Below are 21,677 nucleotides of genomic sequence, written 5' to 3' on the forward strand. Positions count from 1 at the left end.
AATACTTTTATTGGTAAATTACTTGTACTAGAAATCTATTAATACAGGCATTTTTATTATATTAAGTTAAAAAGATATTCTATCTATACATATATTATATTTAAATTTCTCAGCCAGATCATTATTACAGTGTAAAAATGAAAGGTCTTAAATTTTTAAATATTCGTCATACATTTGCTATGAAAGCTATTTTAGAAAGTCAAAGATACCAAGTAAAAGCGATCCCCTCCTCTTAGGTGATTAACGCGACATTAACCGACAACCATTAGTGCATAATAAATCTACCAATCAGATATGTAAAGCCATTTAATCATTGGTGCAATCGTCCATTTTCCCAGAAACCGTACCATTAAGAAGGCAAACTGCTGCCCCATTCTCGAAAATTGAGGACCTCATTTACTCTTTCGTAATTTTCTCCAAGCTATAAAAGTGTCCGTGTGCCCTAAAAAAAGCTCAGTTCATTTTTAAGTTCGTACATCGTATTATTTCGATCAAGCTTGTATACGATCGTACCAAATTGACAATGACGAATTGTTTATTGGCAATCTTACTTTTGGCCATGGCTTTCTTCCCGTGTATAAACGGCGTAGATTCGGCTAGTTTCCGGATGGGAAGCGAAGCTGCCCGCCGGGAAGAAACGCATCAACCGGTCTGCATAATGCCCGAAAAGGACGTGCCGTTGTGTTCCACACCGAGAAAACTTCAAACTGAATACGAACATCGGGACACGAAGGGGTTTGTTGATGAGGACGAGTCGAGTCAAACGAAACCAATTAAACTGAAGATAAGCGAAACCTCGAAGGGGGACGAGCAGCAGGGGATCGTTAGCGGTGTCGAGATATTGTCTTCCGATGTTGCCGGCACGTTGCCGCTCGAATCCTCGGACTTGGTAATCGACGACGAATTGGCGAACCCGGGCAGAATGTCGAAATTGCGCTCGAAAACACCGGAGTTGGACGATGTACGGCAAGACGGGCGATCCGCCAGACGAAACAGGCACTTGACCGGGTCGATTCTCGAACATACAAACACAGGACCGATACACGTTACGAGGGTTTTGGATTCGCCGGTGACCGCCACTCTGGTGGCGCGAGGATGCTTACCGGACATCGGACTGCCCCTGTGCGCGGACTATCAAGCGAGTCTTGCATCAGAGATCGTCAAGCCTGCGACTGAAAAAGACGAGTTAATTCGTAGCGAGTCGCACGAGACCCGAGAACCGACGACTGCAGTGAACAAATCTACGGAAACTTCCCGACAAAATTCTTCCTTCTTCCTAGAACTGCATCCGCTCGTCGTTAAGCATAATTCATCTCGAGCAAACGATGAGCCCGTTTTTGATAAGGTTCGCGAACCCGAGATTAAATCAGCTTCCTTAATTATCGAATTGACAGCCGTCTTTGATACGTTGTGCAAGTTCAGTACTTTGAACACAATTTCGGAAAAGTGGCAATTTGTCAAATTAAATATTCCGCGGAACTATATTCTTCGAAAGCTCTTCTTTTATTGTCAAGGAAATCTAATTTGTGTGAGAAATATAATTTGTTAGAAAAAAACTTCGAGGAAACAAAACGCCCACCGATCTGAGAGGACAGAGAATGGAGAGTTAACATAATTAAAATAAAAATATCCAAAGCATTCTACAAATTCAGAAGCTCTGCGATTAAGCAAACAAGTATAATGTCATCGATATTTTGTACGATTCGCTAGACAAAAATGCGAAAATAATTATTAAAGTAAAAGCTTCCAATATATCTTTTCGATCTTCATATAAAACTAAAATAAACAATAAAAATTAAACCAGAATAATTAATTTCATTATTGATCGAGAAGTCAACACAACAACGCCCGCATTGAAAAATGATTCGGTAATTTATCTACTAAATCTTAGAATGATGTGACGTCACTTTAAACGAAAGTATCTGAAAGAACGATATTAGTTCGAAACACAGAAGATCGCATTTTCAATAAATAAAAAAAAATCATGTCATTAAAAGAAAAGAAGAAGTCCTAAAATAACTGAACACACAAATACGAATATGTCGGACAATATCTTTATTATTCCACTGAATATCTAACCGAAACATGAGTTTACGCTCCCTTATTACTCATATAATTAATATTCTTTATAGTATATGTAAAATTATGTTAAAAAATTAAACAATTATATTAATAATTTTTTTGTAATGAACAGAATATCTTATTAGCATATAATTTTTTTCATTTAACATATTATATTTCATTATTCTATATCTCTATTACTTCGCGAAGTTGTAGCTACACGGATGATAAACGAACATTAGATAGCAAAAGGTCGAGTTCAGTTTTAATTGGAACCGCTTTTGCAATTTGCTAGTTTATTTACATTATGTATCTTTCTCAAATGAGAAGTTAGACTTTAACGGCATGAAAATATATTAATCGTAAGCGTAGCATCCCCACATAGCGCTGAAATTCTTCTGAAGTCAGAAGTTCAGAAGTTCGATTCGACCAGCTCAATCAATATCTTTCGTGCAGCCATTTATTACCAATGAAAGTATCTGACGTGTATTTTTAAAAATCTAACTTTTATTGTTAGAGTTATATGTAAAATGATAAAACAGTATGCAAAATTATCTTAATGTATATACATGTATAGTTATATGTAAGCATTTTAAAGCAATATACACTGATTGCAAAGTATCTTTTTTTTTTAAGTATCTTTTTCTACTTTAACATACTGATTACAATATATCAGCTTTCGCAATAAAGACATCTAAGTGTAAATGAGAGAATATATAAATTTAAATTTGAATATTTTATTTTTTTACAAAATCTTATATTTGTATTCTTATATAGTGTCTAGCCTTTTAATATTATAGTTGTTATATGATTCTAAATCCGATTAATCTATCTCAGTTACAAAATGAAATTAATTCCGAAAAAGATTAATAATTTCTTTTGTTCAAAACTTCTGTCGTGAGCGGTGCTTTATGTAACAGCGTATGTCATAATGACGACACTCGCGCTCGTAAAACTCGAAGATGCACCGTAAGGATCCTCCACGTTTCGTTTATTGCACATCGTTGGTCATTCTCGCCTTCATCGACTTGTGAACATAGATGGCCTTATATTTTTCAGGACTATTCGATGTATGTTCCCGCCGGATCTTCCTGACGCTCTCCACAGATCATACTTTGATACTCGATTTTCCTTTCCCAATCTTTCTCGTCACACACAGGCTTTTTGATGCTTCATAATGTTCTGATATTACTTTGAAATATGTAGTATGCATTCATTCTTTTTCGGTAATGTTATATATTTAATGAAATTTGAAAAAAGACATTATATTCTTACAAGGATGATTTCATGCTCAAACATATGTATATATGATTTTATATTTTTCTTTTATATTTTATTAATTCAATATACAAAAAAATAATAATGATGTTGAGATATAATTTCATATTTTTCGTGTTTTCGTAATTTCTTAATGTATTAACGATTTAGAGCCGCAATTTTATTTTACGCTAGAAATAATTATAATTTCTCGCTATTATTATAAAATTTCATACATTATAATATTGATACTTTTTTTATTTTTATTAACATTATTGAAATTATACATATGACGATTAAAAAGTGACGCCAACATATCAACAAACATATTATCTATCACCAAAAATACCAACTGATTGTAACTTATTGCTACAGAAGTTTTCATTTCGTCTTGTTACGCAGTCTTGCATTAGATTGAAAGTTAAATCATTCTTTCAATTAATTTTAACAACAGCTAATCTCCATAAAATATACGCGCTTTTTTAATTTATGTGTATTAGAAAGCGAATTTATATTTCATGCATTTTTTTTTTTTTTTTATTCATTCACATTAATAGATCGTCTCTCCTGTTTAAGATAAGAATCGTACGGAACATAATAAGTCTTCTTTTTGCTTAATATCAAGATTAGAAATGGCTAATGACTAATGGCTGTAAGTCAATCAACTCGCTCAAGTGTACGTCACAATCATACAGATTGCGATATTTGAGGTTGTGTAGAAAAATTATACATTGGAAATTCATGCGTTGTGTGTGAAACGAAGGGATAAAGCCGTTGAATCTCACTGTTCTTGTTGAAAAGATCTTCGTCCGTGCAAAAAGGCAAAATAAACGGCAGTCTGCAAAACAGACAAACAAAAATCTATTTAATATTATGTATTTCCTATATTTTTTTTATTAATATTTTAATGTGATCTATTATGTTAGTACTGCTTCTCGTGTTATCATGAAAAGATGCACGAAACTTATAGTCATTTACAAAGACTACCATTACTTATTTGCTATATTTTTAGTCTTACCTTGGCGGTATGCATCTTTGTATTTCATATATTATAGTATTTGCGCGCTTTTCCGTTCCTGAAACACGCATCGATGAATGTGTGTAGAATATTTTATTATTCTTCGATTGTTCGCGCCATTTCTTTTCCGACACTAAATGTTCCAGATTCCGAAGATTTTCTTTAGTTTTATGATAACTGAAATCAAAATTTCACATTAAATTTAAATATGTTATTTATTTATAAAAAAACGTGCGAGAGAAATTTCTCTCGATTATAAATTCTGCCATAAATTTGTAATAAAATTTTCCTTAAGGCAAACGGAATGGGGGATTTAATTATCAAAAATTATTAATTTTTTGAATATTAATAACTAATCTTCGATAACAATATTAAAAATATCCTGAAATTTTTTGTTATTAGCAAAAAAAGTTGTATTTATAATTTTAAATATTTAAATTATAATGATACAGAAAATTTTATCATGCATTTTCCAAAATATAATTTAGAAGGATATAATAAGGATATTTCTCTGAAGAGATGTTGATTTTTCTGGAAATATTTCTTTGAAGGTTTCTCTGATATTTCTCTTACCTAATGAATTTACATGAATCCAGATTCGGCGGTACATATACACATATATAAGGTGTAACCGGTGCGACTGTATCATTTATCGAAATATTTGCATTTTTTTTCATTATACTATTATCATTTACAATCTTTTCGTTGTCTAAATCGGTGACTGGAAACGCATGTCCCACTACGATAAATGACTTCAAAGTAAAGAGAAATAAAAACGATTCCAACGAAATGCTCCTCATGGTTAGGTCAAAAGTCCTCAGCTGCGTAAATGCACGTTGCAATACTGAAAAATTGTGATAAAATATTTTACCATGATTTATATTACAAATGTTTTATGGAATTTCGAGATATATAAATTGCATGTAGCAACGGATAAAATCCGTTAATATCAATGGATAAAATCCTATCGTATCACTCTCCAGTTGACCCTAATAAATAATCTGCAATGTGCACATATTTCCAGTTAATGCGTAGCTGTTGTTATCTATATAATTTGTAATCGCTGTTCATTACAAAAGAGATGTTGAAGAGCACCCATGTAAAATCCATCTCGAATATTCGCCCAGGGTGAGATTGTGTGTCACGTAACTCATTGAGTATAATAAATATCTATTGTATTTTGCGATGAATTATTAATTCCGGCAATTATAAACTGCACGTCGACGCGCCCCGGTTAAAATGAAAGTATACTGGATGAAGCTCGTTTATTCGAATAATATATAATAATAACAGCGAAGTGTTGGAATAGAAATAGAGATATATTAACAATGATAACACTGTCCGTTATCTCATGCAAAGTAGTGCGAGAGTCGATTTCGAGGAAATATATACGGAAAGCAAAGTAAAAAAAGTTGTACACGAAAAAAGAGACATTGTTTCTGCTGTTTTTGTTTATATCTTGTTTGCTTTATAATACGCTCTCTTTTATTATGTCCTATTCTTTTTATACTGTACAGTCAAAAATTATTATTGCAAACTGAATGCTAAAAGACAACGCGATAAAAATTGTAATTATGCAGACCGGATAAATGTTAAGGACTTCTTCAAGAGCATTTAAGAGGGTGCGCATTCAATACATTTATCATTATCAAATTTATTTTAATATATTATCGTATTTATTTTTAAATGCCTTGAAATGATGCAATTTATTCATGTAAATCGTAAGACGGATTTAATGAAAAATTCACATTACAATTATCTGTATTCTTATGAAGCTTAAAATCTAAAATATTAAATAATCTAAATAAAAATGCAAGAAAAATACATGTCACTTTTTAGACGCGCAATAAAAAATAATAATTATTTGCAACGTTAAAATCCACCGATTACCAATTATAATTTGTGCTGAAACTGTTCTATTATAAATTTCTGGAAAGTTTTCGAGTTTTCGTTTCGCTTGTCAACGCTATAATGCACGTAATGTCAATAGATATAATGGCTCGTGCCGGAAGCGAATCTGAAATAAGAATTGCGAAAAGAAATCGCATATAGAAGGAGAAAAGGATGATAATCGCGAAATGAAATTAATAACGGCATTGTTACATCGCGTTAGACAGTTATAGATATAGCTTAATCATAGAGGGAAAGAGCATAATCATAGAGGGAGAAAAGGGTGATGATCGCGAATGAAATCAATAACGGCATTGTTACATCACGTTAGATAGATATAGCATAATCATTCTATTAACTAGTCGATCCGACTCTTACAGTCCTTGCTTCCTGCATTTGTCTGCCGCTGTCATGAATCCTTCGACCGCAATATTCCTGTCAAAACTTTTTTCTACGAATTCTATCACGCTAATGTTACAAACTCTATTATAATCCCTCCCTCGGTAATATTTATACGGTTGACTCAAAAAGCGCGATTGGTGTTAATTATCCGCTCGATTGTTCTCTAATTAACGAGAGATATTTTTCGAGGATGATTTTACCATGACGATAGAGTTCGGCGACAGACATCTCGTACAAACGCGAGCAATATCCGTTTCTATTTCACGATATCCTTCGAGAATATTATCCAAACAACGACTTCGTGTTTACGCGAATCATAGACGAAGGAGGAAGGAAAGCTTCATCGCAATGACTTTAGAACGCCGCTAAAAGAATTACTGCGAAATAGCGCGACAACATCATTACGTTATTCCGACGACGCGAGGCAAATGTGCATCCGCAAAATCAACAGCCCCCTGTGTCAACCCCGCGCTAAGTAAACTGTTGGATAAAACCCAAGCGAATGAATGATGTAGACGTGTTTGATCGACGGCGAACGCGTCCGTCGCTCTCGATGTCTCACTCTTCCTTTAATTTGAGTAATGATCTCATCATCGTCGTGATTTAGTCGAAACGTCGCTTCTGCGTGTAAACGCCACGCCGAGGAATTGTCAGCATTTAATCGTACTAACATCTGACGGCAATTCGTCACTCCATATGCATATACAGATACTCGCACGAGCGCGCATTAGGCTACGTTTTAGATTTTAGAGAGATGTGGAAACGCGTGTCGTATATAGAACTTTTGCGCTTTCCTGACGGATCACGCTACGTCGACTTATATGTATGTACTTGTCACCGTATCACGCCAACAGTAACGAAACAGCGGGGGCTGCGGCTAATTAATGATGTTGCAATCATAAAGCCAAAATATCTTTATAAAAATCGTAAGCAGTAAAATATAACGGGTTATTCGTAAGTAATTAACTTATCGAGCTATATATGGATTATGTCATAATATTCATGTCTGAATTTCATGTTTGTTCCACATTTAATTTTTTATCGAGCATTATAAGTGATAACCTCTGCAGAGATTTTTGCTTAACAAAAATCAATTATAAATTTATTACGCGATTATGTAGATAAAGAATTTCAAAAAATTAGTTTTATATATATAAATATATAGATAAAAAAAATGGATTTTTATATGGATGTTATGCTGTGTGTTTGAAATACAAAAGCTTACTTATTTAATTGTCTCAATTAGTTATTTGATATTTTTGAAATTTCTTTTTTGTGTGTTTCTAAGCTTAATTTTTAATCAATAATTTTACATGAGCACTGTATTTTAGCCTTTTTGTAATTAGCTTTGACATCCAAAAAATGATCTCTTAATTAGACAATGTATCTATTATATATAAAGTAGAGCTTACACACGCGCACACAATATGATAAAAATATATAAATAACTACCGATAGGAGAATTTAGGAGAATTAGTGATACTAACGTAGATTATATAGGTGTAGACTGCAGTACTAACGATAACTGAACGGGACCCCCTAGTTTTCCAAGAGAAGTGAGGCGGGTTATCACTATGTGATATACTATTTATAAGTACGCCCACGCATCATTAAAATATACCGACAAAAACTACATCCAAATATTACATTTTACTAATTAATCAGTGTTCCCAAAAGTTGAACACTGAACTTGCAGACAAGCATTTGAAATACTAAAAACTTGAATTTCCTATATATGAAACCTCGGTCTCTCGTATCTAGGAGTAGACAAATATTGTTCATTTCGGATAGACAAATATTGTCCGTTTTGGAAAAATACTGCAATTTTTGTGTCAAACACAGATGGTAAAAAACGTTTGAGTCTATCCGTTAGCATTCGTTTGTCGTTGCGTCAATTTATTTATCGTTCTTGTTAAAATATTTCTTATCAATTCAAAAAAGCGCGTTATTAGAAAAAAAAAAAGAAAATATAACAGATTTTCTGGAAATATGAAGAACTATGGTTCTTTTAACATTTCGAACATTTTGAAAATTAATGACAAATCCGACAAGGACCAAGGACTTACCTTGAATCTTACCGTGAAATCTTCGAATTATTCTTCGAAGGAAGAGACGCTCCTCATCTAACTTCGCGATTAACTCCTAGCGTGCAGAGCGTACAGAATGGTTGTTTCTCTCTCTTTCTCTATATAAACGTCTTCTGTAAATTTTCGCAAAGTAATGACGCTTCTCGCCAAGTAGAGTTATGCCTTGAATAATATCGGATGTTTTCTCAAATTCGCCTGTTGTCTCGCGGATCGCGACTTTGAATTTCTCGCTCCGAGAACGAACGGGCAGGATTTTTTTTAGATGCGATCAATTTCCGATTGGCGGAATATCGTAATAATCGTGGGCGACGACGTAACGGAGACGCGTGTACGTGAGGGAAGGTATGGAAGGGTGTCTCGACGATGGATGTCAGGGGACGCGAATGTGAAATGCGGACAGCGAAAATGGAAACGAGAGCCGAAGGAAACGACGAGGAGCACGTAGAGCGTCCGGATTGACGAGAACTCGCGATATGTGTCTGTCGAAAGAGATCAAAAACAACTAGTTTCAGGTCCCTACCACAAAGTTCTCGCCGCTCCTCTTGCCACGACTACGTCACGAAGTCTCGGCCTCGCGTCGAGGAATCGATGCCGTCGCCGGGGGTGTCAAAAGAAGACACAGAAATCGAGACTCAAGTCGGGTGAAGTTACTCGAAATGCAACGCTTCTGTGCGCCAGTTATGTACGATTAAATATAATTGCGCGATTTTTATACAGACAACGCGTTAGTGGAGGGGAACGTAAGCAGATCGTGATCGCGTATATTTATGCGGCTGGTCGATTAATCGCATTATTTTCACATTAACGTGCACCAAAAGAGGGACGAACGGACGCGGTAAATTTCCTTCGGTGTTTATAACGTTTATAAAAAAATGAGAAAGAGAATGAAACAGCAACTTAAGTGAGTATTCTCGATAGTACAATTTTGAAAATCAATTTTTTAAATCTTGAAGCCTCACGATAAAGAAAGAATTGAAATTTAACATAATAATTGATAGAATATACAGAAACGTAATGTAATTGCATATTTATTTCAGCTAACCAGATTACATATAATTCAACTATGACGATAGCTATTGTGCATGAACGTAGCAAAATCTTTTTAGAATTGAATCCGGTTAAGGATTATTTATCGCTATTTAAAGATAATAAGCGTAATTTTTGATAATCACGCTTAAAATAACAAAGGTCAGGTCGATCTTTCGCCGTGTCGTGAAAATTTGTATTCCCATTTGTGTCATATGACATAAAGAAAAAATAATTACATTTAAAAAATAAGTTACACGTGTTCTTTCGTTATCGCATCAATAACCCGGAGGTCAGTCAGAAGTCGATTTAATCTAGACCGTTGATTTAATCTAGAGGTCAGAGTATTCTCGCGCTATATGCAATGTTAATGATTGATCCATCCTTTAACATCCATAAACAATGCGAATATTGCGATCAAGATCCAACGTGCAGGTGAACTGTATTGTATTGTATTTTGTAGCTGAGAGACGAGAGATAGAGACTATTATCTTGATTTTTTAAAGATTTTTACTACAAGAAAAACTTGGAAAAAATACATCTATTAGCATCTTTAGATATTTGTCAGTCTCATTCTGTTATTTTATTTTCAAATATTTTTAATTATTTAATATTAAAAACTATTTTAATATTGAGAACTTTAACAAATGTATCGATTTTATATTTCAACAAAGTGTATTGTCACATAAATCTCCCGCATATGAATGTTTTTTTTTTAAATTTATAATAAAGTAAAATAACGTTGTTTGCTTAATGATGCCTTCTAAAGTAAAAAAAAATCTATCGAAAGAAATTATAATTTTGCTACTATTTTATTAATTCAATAATTATGTATATGTTGTGTAAATATTATTTTTTGAGTATTATAAAAATAAAAACTAATAGTACATATTTTTCTATTATGAGCAATGACGAGCATAAACAGGAATATTAATGAAACAACAGCGCAAGTGTATTTTTTTTTAAATAAATAATCACAGAAAAATTTGTTGCAGATATAAAGTCAGAATACAAAATAAAAAATAAAAAGTCAGAGCACGCGCACGTCGTCCGTATCTAAAGTTTAAAGGAATCACATGAGAGACCAATGTACCTATAATTGCGTCGATATCGAGTCGATTTCACCGCGAGATGCTAGTCAAGCGCACTGGCAATCAATTGCACGTCGTATAATTATCGTTTGCCCAAAGTGTAATAATTGATTAGACCCCAAGGCCTCCTCTCTCTCCCGGTTTGTTGCGCGCGCGCGCGAATCTCGAGGATGCCACTGAAGGCACCGGGCGAGCGCAATCCCCGCTCGCGATTACATTGGCAGTTTAACATAGAGTAAGTAACGGACAATTGAGCTCCAAGCTTTTACTTTGTACGTGATCGCGCATCGGTGCACGTGCACCCAGCACGTGTGCCAGCACGGATGTAAGAGGCTTGGCGCGCGACACACGTGAGAGGCTCGACGCGCGGAGCACGTGTATCGCCCAACACCAACACCACGATACGATTCGTATACGAATCTGTAGGAACCGATGCGTGCGGATATAATGCACAATTTGGCTCGATAGTCTCGATAATGGAAAATTAACTATTCACATGACGCGCGATTGGCATCATGAGACGGTCCCTCTTGCATCTTGTCGACAAAAGGCGGCATAAAAATCGATTGTCGATTTCGATTATATTTTGGCGATTCAATTCAACTTTTACTTTCCAATTTAAATGAATTTTTTCGTTTAAAAATATTCCTGTCACTTAAAAAAATTTAATTGTAAATTGTGAAGAACTAAATTTAATAAAATATTTTACAAAATTTTTTATAGCAAAACTGTTTAAACACAGATAACTTTCTTAATCTTCCCTTTATTTTAATTGATATAAATATATAAAAGTAATAAGTAAGTATTAATAGGGAAGGAGAGAGAGAGAAATTAGCAAGATTCTTACTCAGAATAATACACAATTTGTTAACACATTTTCTCTATAATTTCTTTTTATAATAGCTTTGTTTTAATCACTAATGTCATTTAAGAATTACTGCTATCTGAACGCGAAGTGACATTCTGTAAAGACATTGATAAATAACATCAATAATTTGTGAGTTTATATAATTTTTATAATTATATACACATATACATTAAATATAATTCTATTAATTTTTATATAATATAGATTAAATAAATATATATACTGAATTTAATAATTTTTATTTCTTTTTTATTATTACTAACTACAGCAATTTTTCATTATTATTATTGTTATCAGCGTACCTTCGAATCATATCATGCCAAAGTGATCGATAACTCCCTTAAGATTTGTTATCAAATTATACTCAAGTTATAATAACATGAATTCAATAATATTTGTCTTGGCTGATGTTTTGGGAGGAAATACACGAAACTTAGATAATAGGGCTCAACAACAGAGATTTTATCTACTTTTCAAAAAATTTATTTTATTTATTTTAAAAATTTATAAAAATTTTACAAAGAGATTATTAATTCTAAGATTATATTAAGTGTAAATTAAAACTTTTTAAGCTTTTAATTTATTGTAAAATGGTATTATATTAATTCTTCAATCATATTTATAGTCACGAATCTCATTAACAGGCTAATCGAAATTTTGAGTTACTAAATTTTTTTGTCTAATTTGATTAATCCTACTAAAACAATTTTTATTCTGTATATAGATTTATTTGCAGTCAGATATGTGTTATTTTGATTTGAAATTGTGGTTCTTTACCATTGCTGATAATACAATTTCACATTTTCAGTATTTCTTTATCAAAAAATAATCATTAGTGTTTGACAAGAAAGATCGTTTTGTTTGTCAAACATATGTCTATTACCAAACATTGACTAATCACCAAATTAAGTAAATTTATAATAATCTCTTGTTACAAACCACTTATGTGATTGAAGAGCATCTCAAGATATAATGTTTAAACAAATTGCTCCGAACAAAAAATACAGATAAAATGGGCCATACGAATTGCGAATGAATCGTTATAATGAGATAAGATTAATAAAAAGAGAACTGTAATATGAAAGAAAATCAGTGACTCTGGCGATTAATGAGATAGGATTATCTAATGAAAAGAGCCACGAGATATGGAAGAAAATCGGTGACTCCGATATAGAAGAAGTGACAAAAAGAAATAGGAAAAATCAAGACACAAAATAAATAGATTGGTTAATCCACAAATGTCGACTCTTCGACTTATTATCTAAAGTCATAATTGCGTTCTCGAATCTTCCTATTTGAATTCTTTTAAGTTCTTTCGTTTAACTTCAACGGCTCTTTAATGGCTTTAACTGTAGTTAATACTTTCCGTTTTATAATAGTATAAAATAATTAATCACATATTACATGTCTTTATAAATTAAATAAAAATTTGATGACTGTAAAATTCATTTTATGTTATAATTTATTACTTGTATTTTTTTGTAATTATTCAACAATATGCAAAGATAAAAAATTTATCTTTATTCTTTATTTAAGCTAATAATCATGTAATAATTATCATATCAAGATAATAATTATAATTATATAAGAGAAATCTTAAATTTTTAATATAGTAAATATAAAAATAATAGAACAAAGCTATTCTTTCTAAAGAATAGCATCTTTTCATGTGTTGAGATTATTGTCGCATTTAACACAAACTTTTTACGCCTTTAAGGGGGGAACCTGGTTTAGCAGGCTGAAAAATACATAATTTTTAGAATTTTTTTTCTCGGCTAAAATAAAACCAATTAATTCCAAATTTTAGGCACAGTTTATTATACATTTAAATTATGTAAAATAATTTTTTTATTAAAAAATATTGAAGTTTTATTTAAAAAATAAAGCTATATTGATAGCGCCCATTTTTCTGTGTACAACCTAGCGATCGTAATTTTTGTCTGAAACAAAAAAACCAATTCATTTCTTTAATGTTATATTATTACCTTCTATTTAAACTAAAATATTTTTGAGAAAAGTTAAATTAGATTATTTTTTTTGTAAAGAAAAGTCGCAATTTTTTCGTGAAAATTGTAACTTCTTTTTTTAAAGTTGTAAAAGTTTTTCAATTTTTGCTTTTCTTTTAATTTTTTTAGTTTAAATAGAAGGTAATAATATAACATTAAAGAAATGAATTGGTTTTTTTGTTTCAGACAAAAATTACGATCGCTAGGTTGTACACAGTGAAAAATGGGCGCTATCAATATAGCTTTATTTTTTAAATAAAACTTTAATATTTTTTAATAAAAAAATTATTTTACATAATTTAAATGTATAATAAACTGTGCCTAAAATTTGGAATTAATTGGTTTTATTTTAGCTGAGAAAAAAAATTCTAAAAATTATGTATTTTTCAGCCTCCTAAACCAGGTTCCCCCCTTAACTAATTAGCACAAGTACAATTTAGTGCATAAATGTATGTATGGTGATCTCTTTATAGGGGCACGCAAAAGTGCGAAAGTAAAATTACTTTATCATTAAATTAATACTTTACTAAAAAAAATTAAAGTACGTCTAACATATTCAACAATCTAACGCAATATTAGTTTGATTATATTAGATATCTCTGCGTAAATAACGGAAATCTTCAAATAGAACATTTAAACATCAAAATAGAACTCTTGTATCTCTTGCTCTAAGCGGATAAATGACTAAAATAAATATCTATCGCTGTTTATTATTTACTTAGGCAGATAACATATCAAATGATTTAGACGTTCTATGACCCATATACAGTTTATGAGATATATTACTAAATTTGATCATCTAATTTTATATATACATTGTATATATATATTTATTTTTTTCTATATATATGTACGAAGATCATGTTATATTAACCTTAAGATTATACGATCATATCATAAAATTATATATAAATACAAAAATCCATTAAAATATTAATAGATGAAATAGAATAATTAAATTTCTATTTACGAGCTAAACAATATATGTATAATACTTTGAATAGTCTTCATCTCAATCATCTCATCGTGTCGTAATACATTATGCATTTAAAAATTAACTTTTCTCTTTTATGTATCGTAATTCGAATCGTGTTACGAATATTTATGAAGACGCGAGTAATTAATACCTTACTTTGCGTTGCTTGGCGGTAAATGTTTACGACGGGAAGTCGCATACAGCGGCTACAATTAATTCGAGTCGAGTTAAGGCACAAAGAGTACATACCTGGCAGCGAACCAAGATGTTATACTGCAAACACGCGTACACATGAAGTTATCCGGATTTTCATCCAACGAACGAGCCGAGTTACCGTACGGCGGGCCGGTGGACAACGGCCTCATTTGCCGTAGTTACCTCTTCCTCTCCCAGTTAAACTGCCCCAACAATGCCCAACACCCGACAATAATAGCGCAATAATGCCGTAGCTAAACTGTACGATATAAAAAGAAACTAAGTCAACAGCTGGCTTACAGTCAAATGGCACCTGCAATGTATTCATGAATATCCATCGAACTATATTTCGGTATTTTTGTTAATCTCAGACAAAGTACGTTGTTTTTTTTTCGATGAGAGAAAGAAAGTAGTGAGAAAACACAAGTAAGTTGATCTACAGGCATCACTTTATTGCTGTCGATGATATTGAGCTATTAAAAAATCAAGAAACAATCGTCAATTTTTCAAAAATTCTATACTTTGTACATCGAAAATTGATAGTTCTGATTTTTTTTCTCTTACAAACAAAATATTATAATTAATTAATAATGATTGATAATCAATATTAATAATATTTATGAAAAATTTCTGTGGGTTTTCTTTCAAATAAGATCATATAGCACGAATGAAAAATTAGAGAGCCGTTCTTATAGATAAAACCAATGAATAAATTTGGACGTATATTATTTTATTAAGGCTAGACACGCTCGCGTAAGAAGAGAACAGAAAAATAAATTTAAAAGCCTTTCTAACTGGAAAGAAAATTTTCTTTGGTATTTAGAGAAATTCAACTTTAATAAATTTGCGTCGTCTGCTCACGTAAATTATACGAGACCACGCAAGCGAAGCGCGCGGAATTATTCGCCGTTAGTTCGGTGCCGGCTTCTACAGGATCGCTTAAACGAAAGCGTGAATTATATGTAAGTTATCCACTTCGGTGAAATACCGGCTATTAAACGCAACATAAATTATAAATATGTAGAGCATGAAATAAATCATAAACATGTGGAGCATGTAAAAAAGACTGTTCCTAAAAGATGACAATGGCTCTCTTATCGTTGCAATTGGACATTTATAATTATATCGTAATTATAGAAATTACTTTTAGAGTATTTTTAAATTTTCCGAAGATGTTGCAGAAATAAAAGACAATATGTTTAAATTTCTCTCATTCTCTATTTTTTTATTTAATATAATTTATAGTAAATCTCTGTAAAAGAAAAGAGGTAATATTAGAATAACACATTAGAAAATATTACACATTATTTCCAGGCATAACTAATTTCACGAAATATATTATGCATTTTTGATATTTACTAGAACGACACAAGCGACCATTCTTTCATTTTATAAAAGAATATTATTAAATAGATTATATAAAGTTTATTTAAACTCGAATAATATTTTTTGAAAAATTAGCTTATTAAGATGTTAATTTGCTAATTAAATTTTAAAATAAAAATATGTTATAAGAATTAAAATAATAATGTTGTAAATAATATGTTATAATATCTTATTTTCGATTAATATTTTTTGACAGGAATCAGCTGAGAACTGTCAAAAATATTAAACAAATTTAAAATATTATAACATGTTGATTCAAACATATTATTATTTTAATTTTTATAACATCTTTTATTATTTTAAAATTTAAATAGTAAAATAACTCCTTAATTAGCTGATTTCTGCAAAAAAATATTGATAAAGCGAAAACTTACTAATTAAATTTTAAAATAATAAATTATTCTAAAAATTAAATTAATATAATATGTTTTCAATAATATGTTATAATACTTTAAACTCGATTATTATTTTTGACAATTATCAGCTGATTTCTGCTAAAAAATATTAATCGCAGATAAGGTATTATTTTAATAATATATATATTTTAAATATGTTTTATAATACCTGTATAATAAACTTTAATAATTTTAACATATTATTATTTTAAAACATAATTAGCAAATTAACGCCTTATATATTTTATAATACCAAATAAAATATTATATTTTATATAATAAAAATATAAAATTTAAAATATATTTTATTTAAAATACATAATATTTTGCAGTGTTCGCGGCGACTGAACAGAGTTCATGACGACATAGTGCCGATTTTTAATTTTTTAAAACGAGTAAAATATACATTACTTATATATTCAGATATTACAATGTCTGCGGATTATTTTTGTACAAAAAACATACGAGCGTACAAATTATTTTATTTAATATATGTAATATAAGTCTACGTTGTACAAGGTCCGTGGTTACAAAGTATCGATATTTAATATTATAAAGAAAGCCAAAAATTAGTCGCTTGTTTTTTTTAATAGTACATTTTATGCAGATTACTTTTATATCAAATAGATTACTCGAGCGTTCAAATATTTTTGTTTAATACACATAATATAATTCTTAATAGTTGTAATTTGCATACAATATGCTATTTAAAAAAAACAAAATTTATTTTTGGCCTTCTTTAGGATATTAAAAATCGATACTTTATAACCGCGGACCATATAAAACGTAAAATTATATTATGTATATTAATGTATTGAAAAAGTTTGTAGGCTCAAATCTGATTGATATAAAAGTAATCTGCATACAATGTACTATTGAAATAAACAAACGATAAATTTTTGGCTCTTTTTAAAATATTAAAAATAAATACTTTATAACCGCGAACCCTATAAAACGCAACCTTTTATTATGTGTATTAAATTGAAAAAGTTTGTACACTCGATTCTTTTTGGTATAAAAATAATCTGCAAAGAACATACTACTGAAAAATACAGACGATGAATTTTTGGCTTCTTTTAAAATATTAAGAATCGATAATTTATAGCTGCTGAACCTAATATAAAACGCAGACTTATATTATGTGTATTAAATTGAAAAAGTTTGTAGGCTCAAATCTGATTGATATAAAAGTAATCTACATACAATGCACTATTGAAATAAACAAACGATAAATATTTGGCACTTTTTAAAATATTAAAAATAAATACTTTATAATCGCGGACCCTATAAAACGCAATCTTTTATTATGTGTATTGAATTGAAAAAGTTTGTAGGCTCAAATCTGATTGATATAAAAGTAATCTACATACAATGCACTATTGAAATAAACAAACGATAAATTTTTGGCACTTTTTAAAATATTAAAAATAAATACTCTATAACCGCGAATCCTATAAAACGCAACCTTTTATTATGTGTATTGAATTGAAAACTTTTGTACGCTCGATTCTTTTTGGTATAAAAATAATCTACATTAAATGTACTATTGAAATAAACAAACGATAAATTTTTGGTATTTTTTAAAATATTAAAAATAAATACTTTATAACCGCGGACCCTATAAAACGCAATCTTTTATTATGTGTATTAAATTGAAAAAGTTTGTATGCTCGATTCTTTTTGGTATAAAAATAATCTGCAAAGAATATATTACTGAAAAAAACAAACGATGAATTTTTGGCTCCTTTTAAAATATTAAGAATCGATAATTTATAGCCGCAGAACCTATAAAACGCAGACTTATATTATGTGTATTAAATTGAAAAAGTTTGTAGATTCAAATCTGATTGATATAAAAGTAATCTACATACAATGCACTATTGAAATAAACAAACGATAAATTTTTGGCACTTTTTAAAATATTAAAAATAAATACTCTATAACCGCGGACCTTATAAAACGCAACCTTTTATTATGTGTATTAAATTGAAAAAGTTTGTACGCTCGATTCTTTTTGGTATAAAAGTAATCTGCAAATTATGCAAATTAATTGATTAAGTTAAAAAATAAATTTCAGCAAAAATAAATCAAAAGATAGAGAATTAGAGGATAAATAACAAGTACATTTATTTCATTACATAAATCTATTCTTTCATTTCTAAACAAATCCGTATATTCTTAATGATATGCTAATTTTGAGACAACCTATAAAAATCGATTCTTGAAACTACTGTCTGAACATTTGTTACGAATAGCCAAGTATCCAACTGATTGTATCAAATGCCGAATGAAGAGAATCATGCTGAAATAATTGATTTTTATATGTAGAATCTTATAGAATAAGTAAAGAATCATATAACATGAGAATCCTTTTCTACATGCATTTATTAAACTAAAAAATTTTATACATATATTATATTATATATAGAAATCATTTACTTAAATACATTTAAATTACAATTGGATTTGAAGATATATGTGATCAAAATATTCATATTATTTAGACAAAAATTTATAATATTATAATACTCGAATAATTTATAAATTAAGATTAAAACAAATATTGAGTTTTAAATTTATCAATTATTTCATCTTAATAATTTATCGATGTATTATTAATTAATTAATTAATTGTATTATATTAAATTATTTTGTTTTAATAACTAATTAATAACTTTAATTAATAATTGTAATTTATATTATAACAATTTCTATAATTATCATAAAGATTGAATGTATGTAGGAAGATGTAAAACATTTTGGTAATAATTATTTTTATTTCAAAATAATTTTATTTTCAAAATAAAATTTTTATAATTATGATAACAATTACAATAATTTATTAAAATTATATGGCGTATACAGAGATAAATAATTGACTTATAAATGAGATATAAATTTAAGCATCTTCTTTTTTTCTATAATATCTTTATAAAATTTGAAATTATTCTATATATAAAAGTAGTTTGTGTGTGTGTGTATATTTTATTTAATTCATCAGTACACTAGCAAAAATGATATGTAACAAATAATTTTACTTTATAATACAAATGTTATGTCACATAAAAATTTGTAAGAAAATAGATATTTAATGATCGACTGAATGCATGAGATAAATGCTGAAATATTTTAATTTATCGGGTCAAAATTTATAATTAAATCAGATAAATTTAGGAATATTTGGTAAACCAAGTTCGTGACTGTTTCTTCCTCGAAAGCTCGGCGGGAGACGAGACGCCAGCGATTCTCGTCTCGCCTCGTACAGCCGAGTCGTCGGATCGACTTCGTACGTCCGCGAGGCTCACCTAGTCATTTGGTGCGAGCACTCGGTCGCGGACGTATTCGAGCTCACTCTGCCTTGTGTTCAGCAAACAGGTTCAGGAGCGATCGAATTGTGAGACCGGCATTTCGATATACGTAACATGATAAAGGACATCCGAGCGCAGGTGAGTCTCATGAGACTCTGTCTCTTCCTATATCGCATTCTGTACAATGGGAAAGATTCGCATCGTTGTGTGTCATCGAAGCCAACATGTGGATGGTGATGTAATCGATGACACGATTTTACAAACAAATTTTTAGAATCATATATAAATCATTTTTTTTAAAGTTTGATTTGGAAAATAATAATGAATCTTTCAGATTATCTAGTGGAATATAATTTCATTATTTTAAACATATTATTTATTGTTATAATATTTATGAAGAAATATATGTATGACTTTGTATAATTAGAACTTGTATAATTAGACTTTGTATAATTAATATTCTTAAAACTATGTTCATCTATATTTTTTAATCCTTTTACAATCATGACAATAATAAAATACATACATACGAAATATATAATTCTCTGTGCTATTTGCTACGATGCGATAACAATCGATAAACATTTTTATTATTTTATATTAAAATTAGATATATTTCAGTTATTTATATTAAATATATTGCACATTTTTAGTTTCACATATACACAAGAAATTAATATTTGTACAAACTTAAATATCTACGTATTTTCTATTATCTATAAATCTGTGTTATAGATATAACATATTATCCATATTTTTAAAATATTCATTTAAAATATATAAAAAATATATCTACCTGTATAACACATACATGCATTTCGTTGATGTAAAGATTTTGATACATTTGACATTTACATTTCATAAAATTGATTGATTAAGAACTTACATAAAAATTATTAATATTAATTATCAATATTAAATTCTGAAAAAATTAATATTATGTCGAAAAAGATATTCACGTGTATTCCTTAGCTTGCGACAAACGATGAGAAGTAGGTACCAATTGTTCTGTAATATTCGAGGAGAATCGTACAATTGAAATGCTTGGTGATACGAGAAGTCTTTATATACGATTGCATCAACAAACCGAGAAATAAGAATACACACAGATATATAGTCGTTTAACTAACAACGCCATTGGAGTTCAAGCCACAACTGATATAATCGGCTTGACCTCTCGGTTCGGAGGTCAGCATCCTCCTACTCGAATAATATGTCATTTTATCGAAACGTAGTAGCATCGACTCATGTCACAGTGATATAAAATTACTAATAGATACTTTAAGTTTTTTTTTGCATATATACAAATGTGTTTTGATGCATCACGCATTAAAATATTAATATATATAGTTTAAATTAATGGCGTTAACTGCAACTCTTTTCCAGCAATAAAATAATATTTCAACAGTTTTTATAAAATTGAAAAATATTATATTTTTTAACTAATAGATGCTTTTGAATAATTAAAATATTTTAAAATCAATTTTTTTTTAATTTGTCTTTTGAATTTTATCAATTTATAATTATAATGATTTATTTTGACGCTGCAATATATGTGATTTTTTTTCTTTTTAATAATATCTGAATATGTATGCATCCACCCACACACACACACACACACAAATAAAACACAATATTATTATGAAAAATATAAACAGATAAAATTATTTTTCGCAAAAAAATATTGTCAGAAACTACGATATGTTAAATT

General features: G+C 29.8%; 2 protein-coding genes across 5 annotated transcripts in view; one reads left to right on the top strand and one right to left on the bottom strand.

The window, feature by feature from the left end:
- The window catches only part of Phyhd1 (Phytanoyl-CoA dioxygenase domain containing 1), a 184,068-nt gene that overhangs the window by 156,137 nt on the left and 6,254 nt on the right, over nucleotides 1–21,677 (top strand). The window lies entirely within an intron of this gene.
- Nucleotides 3,794–15,067, bottom strand: LOC145947505 (uncharacterized). Of its 4 annotated transcripts, none has more exons than XM_083057289.1 (4): nucleotides 14,932–15,060; nucleotides 4,910–5,180; nucleotides 4,337–4,513; nucleotides 3,794–4,156 (listed from the first exon to the last, which is right to left on the bottom strand). In XM_083057289.1, the coding sequence occupies exons 2-4, from the start codon at nucleotides 5,134–5,136 to the stop codon at nucleotides 4,006–4,008; spliced, it is 555 nt and encodes a 184-aa protein (XP_082913415.1). In that variant the 5' UTR covers nucleotides 5,137–5,180; nucleotides 14,932–15,060; the 3' UTR covers nucleotides 3,794–4,005. The 4 variants fall into 4 exon arrangements, with proteins under 4 accessions (XP_082913415.1, XP_082913419.1, XP_082913412.1 ...); XM_083057293.1 differs by lacking the exon at nucleotides 14,932–15,060 and adding an exon at nucleotides 8,707–9,383; XM_083057286.1 differs by lacking the exon at nucleotides 14,932–15,060 and adding an exon at nucleotides 8,695–9,382.

Source organism: Prenolepis imparis, unplaced genomic scaffold (genome assembly GCF_030444845.1).
Source record: "Prenolepis imparis isolate NDT839.2.m4 unplaced genomic scaffold, iyPreImpa1.0 SCAF_2, whole genome shotgun sequence".
NCBI classification, from domain to species: Eukaryota; Metazoa; Arthropoda; class Insecta; order Hymenoptera; family Formicidae; genus Prenolepis; species Prenolepis imparis.

Coding starts and splice junctions, on each gene's coding strand:
- LOC145947505 (XM_083057289.1), bottom strand. CDS start 5,136: ATGAGGAGCATTTCGTTGGAATCGTTTTTATTTCTCTTTACTTTGAAG. Junction 4,514..4,909: donor GATTCATGTAAATTCATTAG/GTAAGAGAAATA, acceptor TTTTGATTTCAG/TTATCATAAAACTAAAGAAA. Junction 4,157..4,336: donor CAAAGATGCATACCGCCAAG/GTAAGACTAAAA, acceptor TCTGTTTTGCAG/ACTGCCGTTTATTTTGCCTT.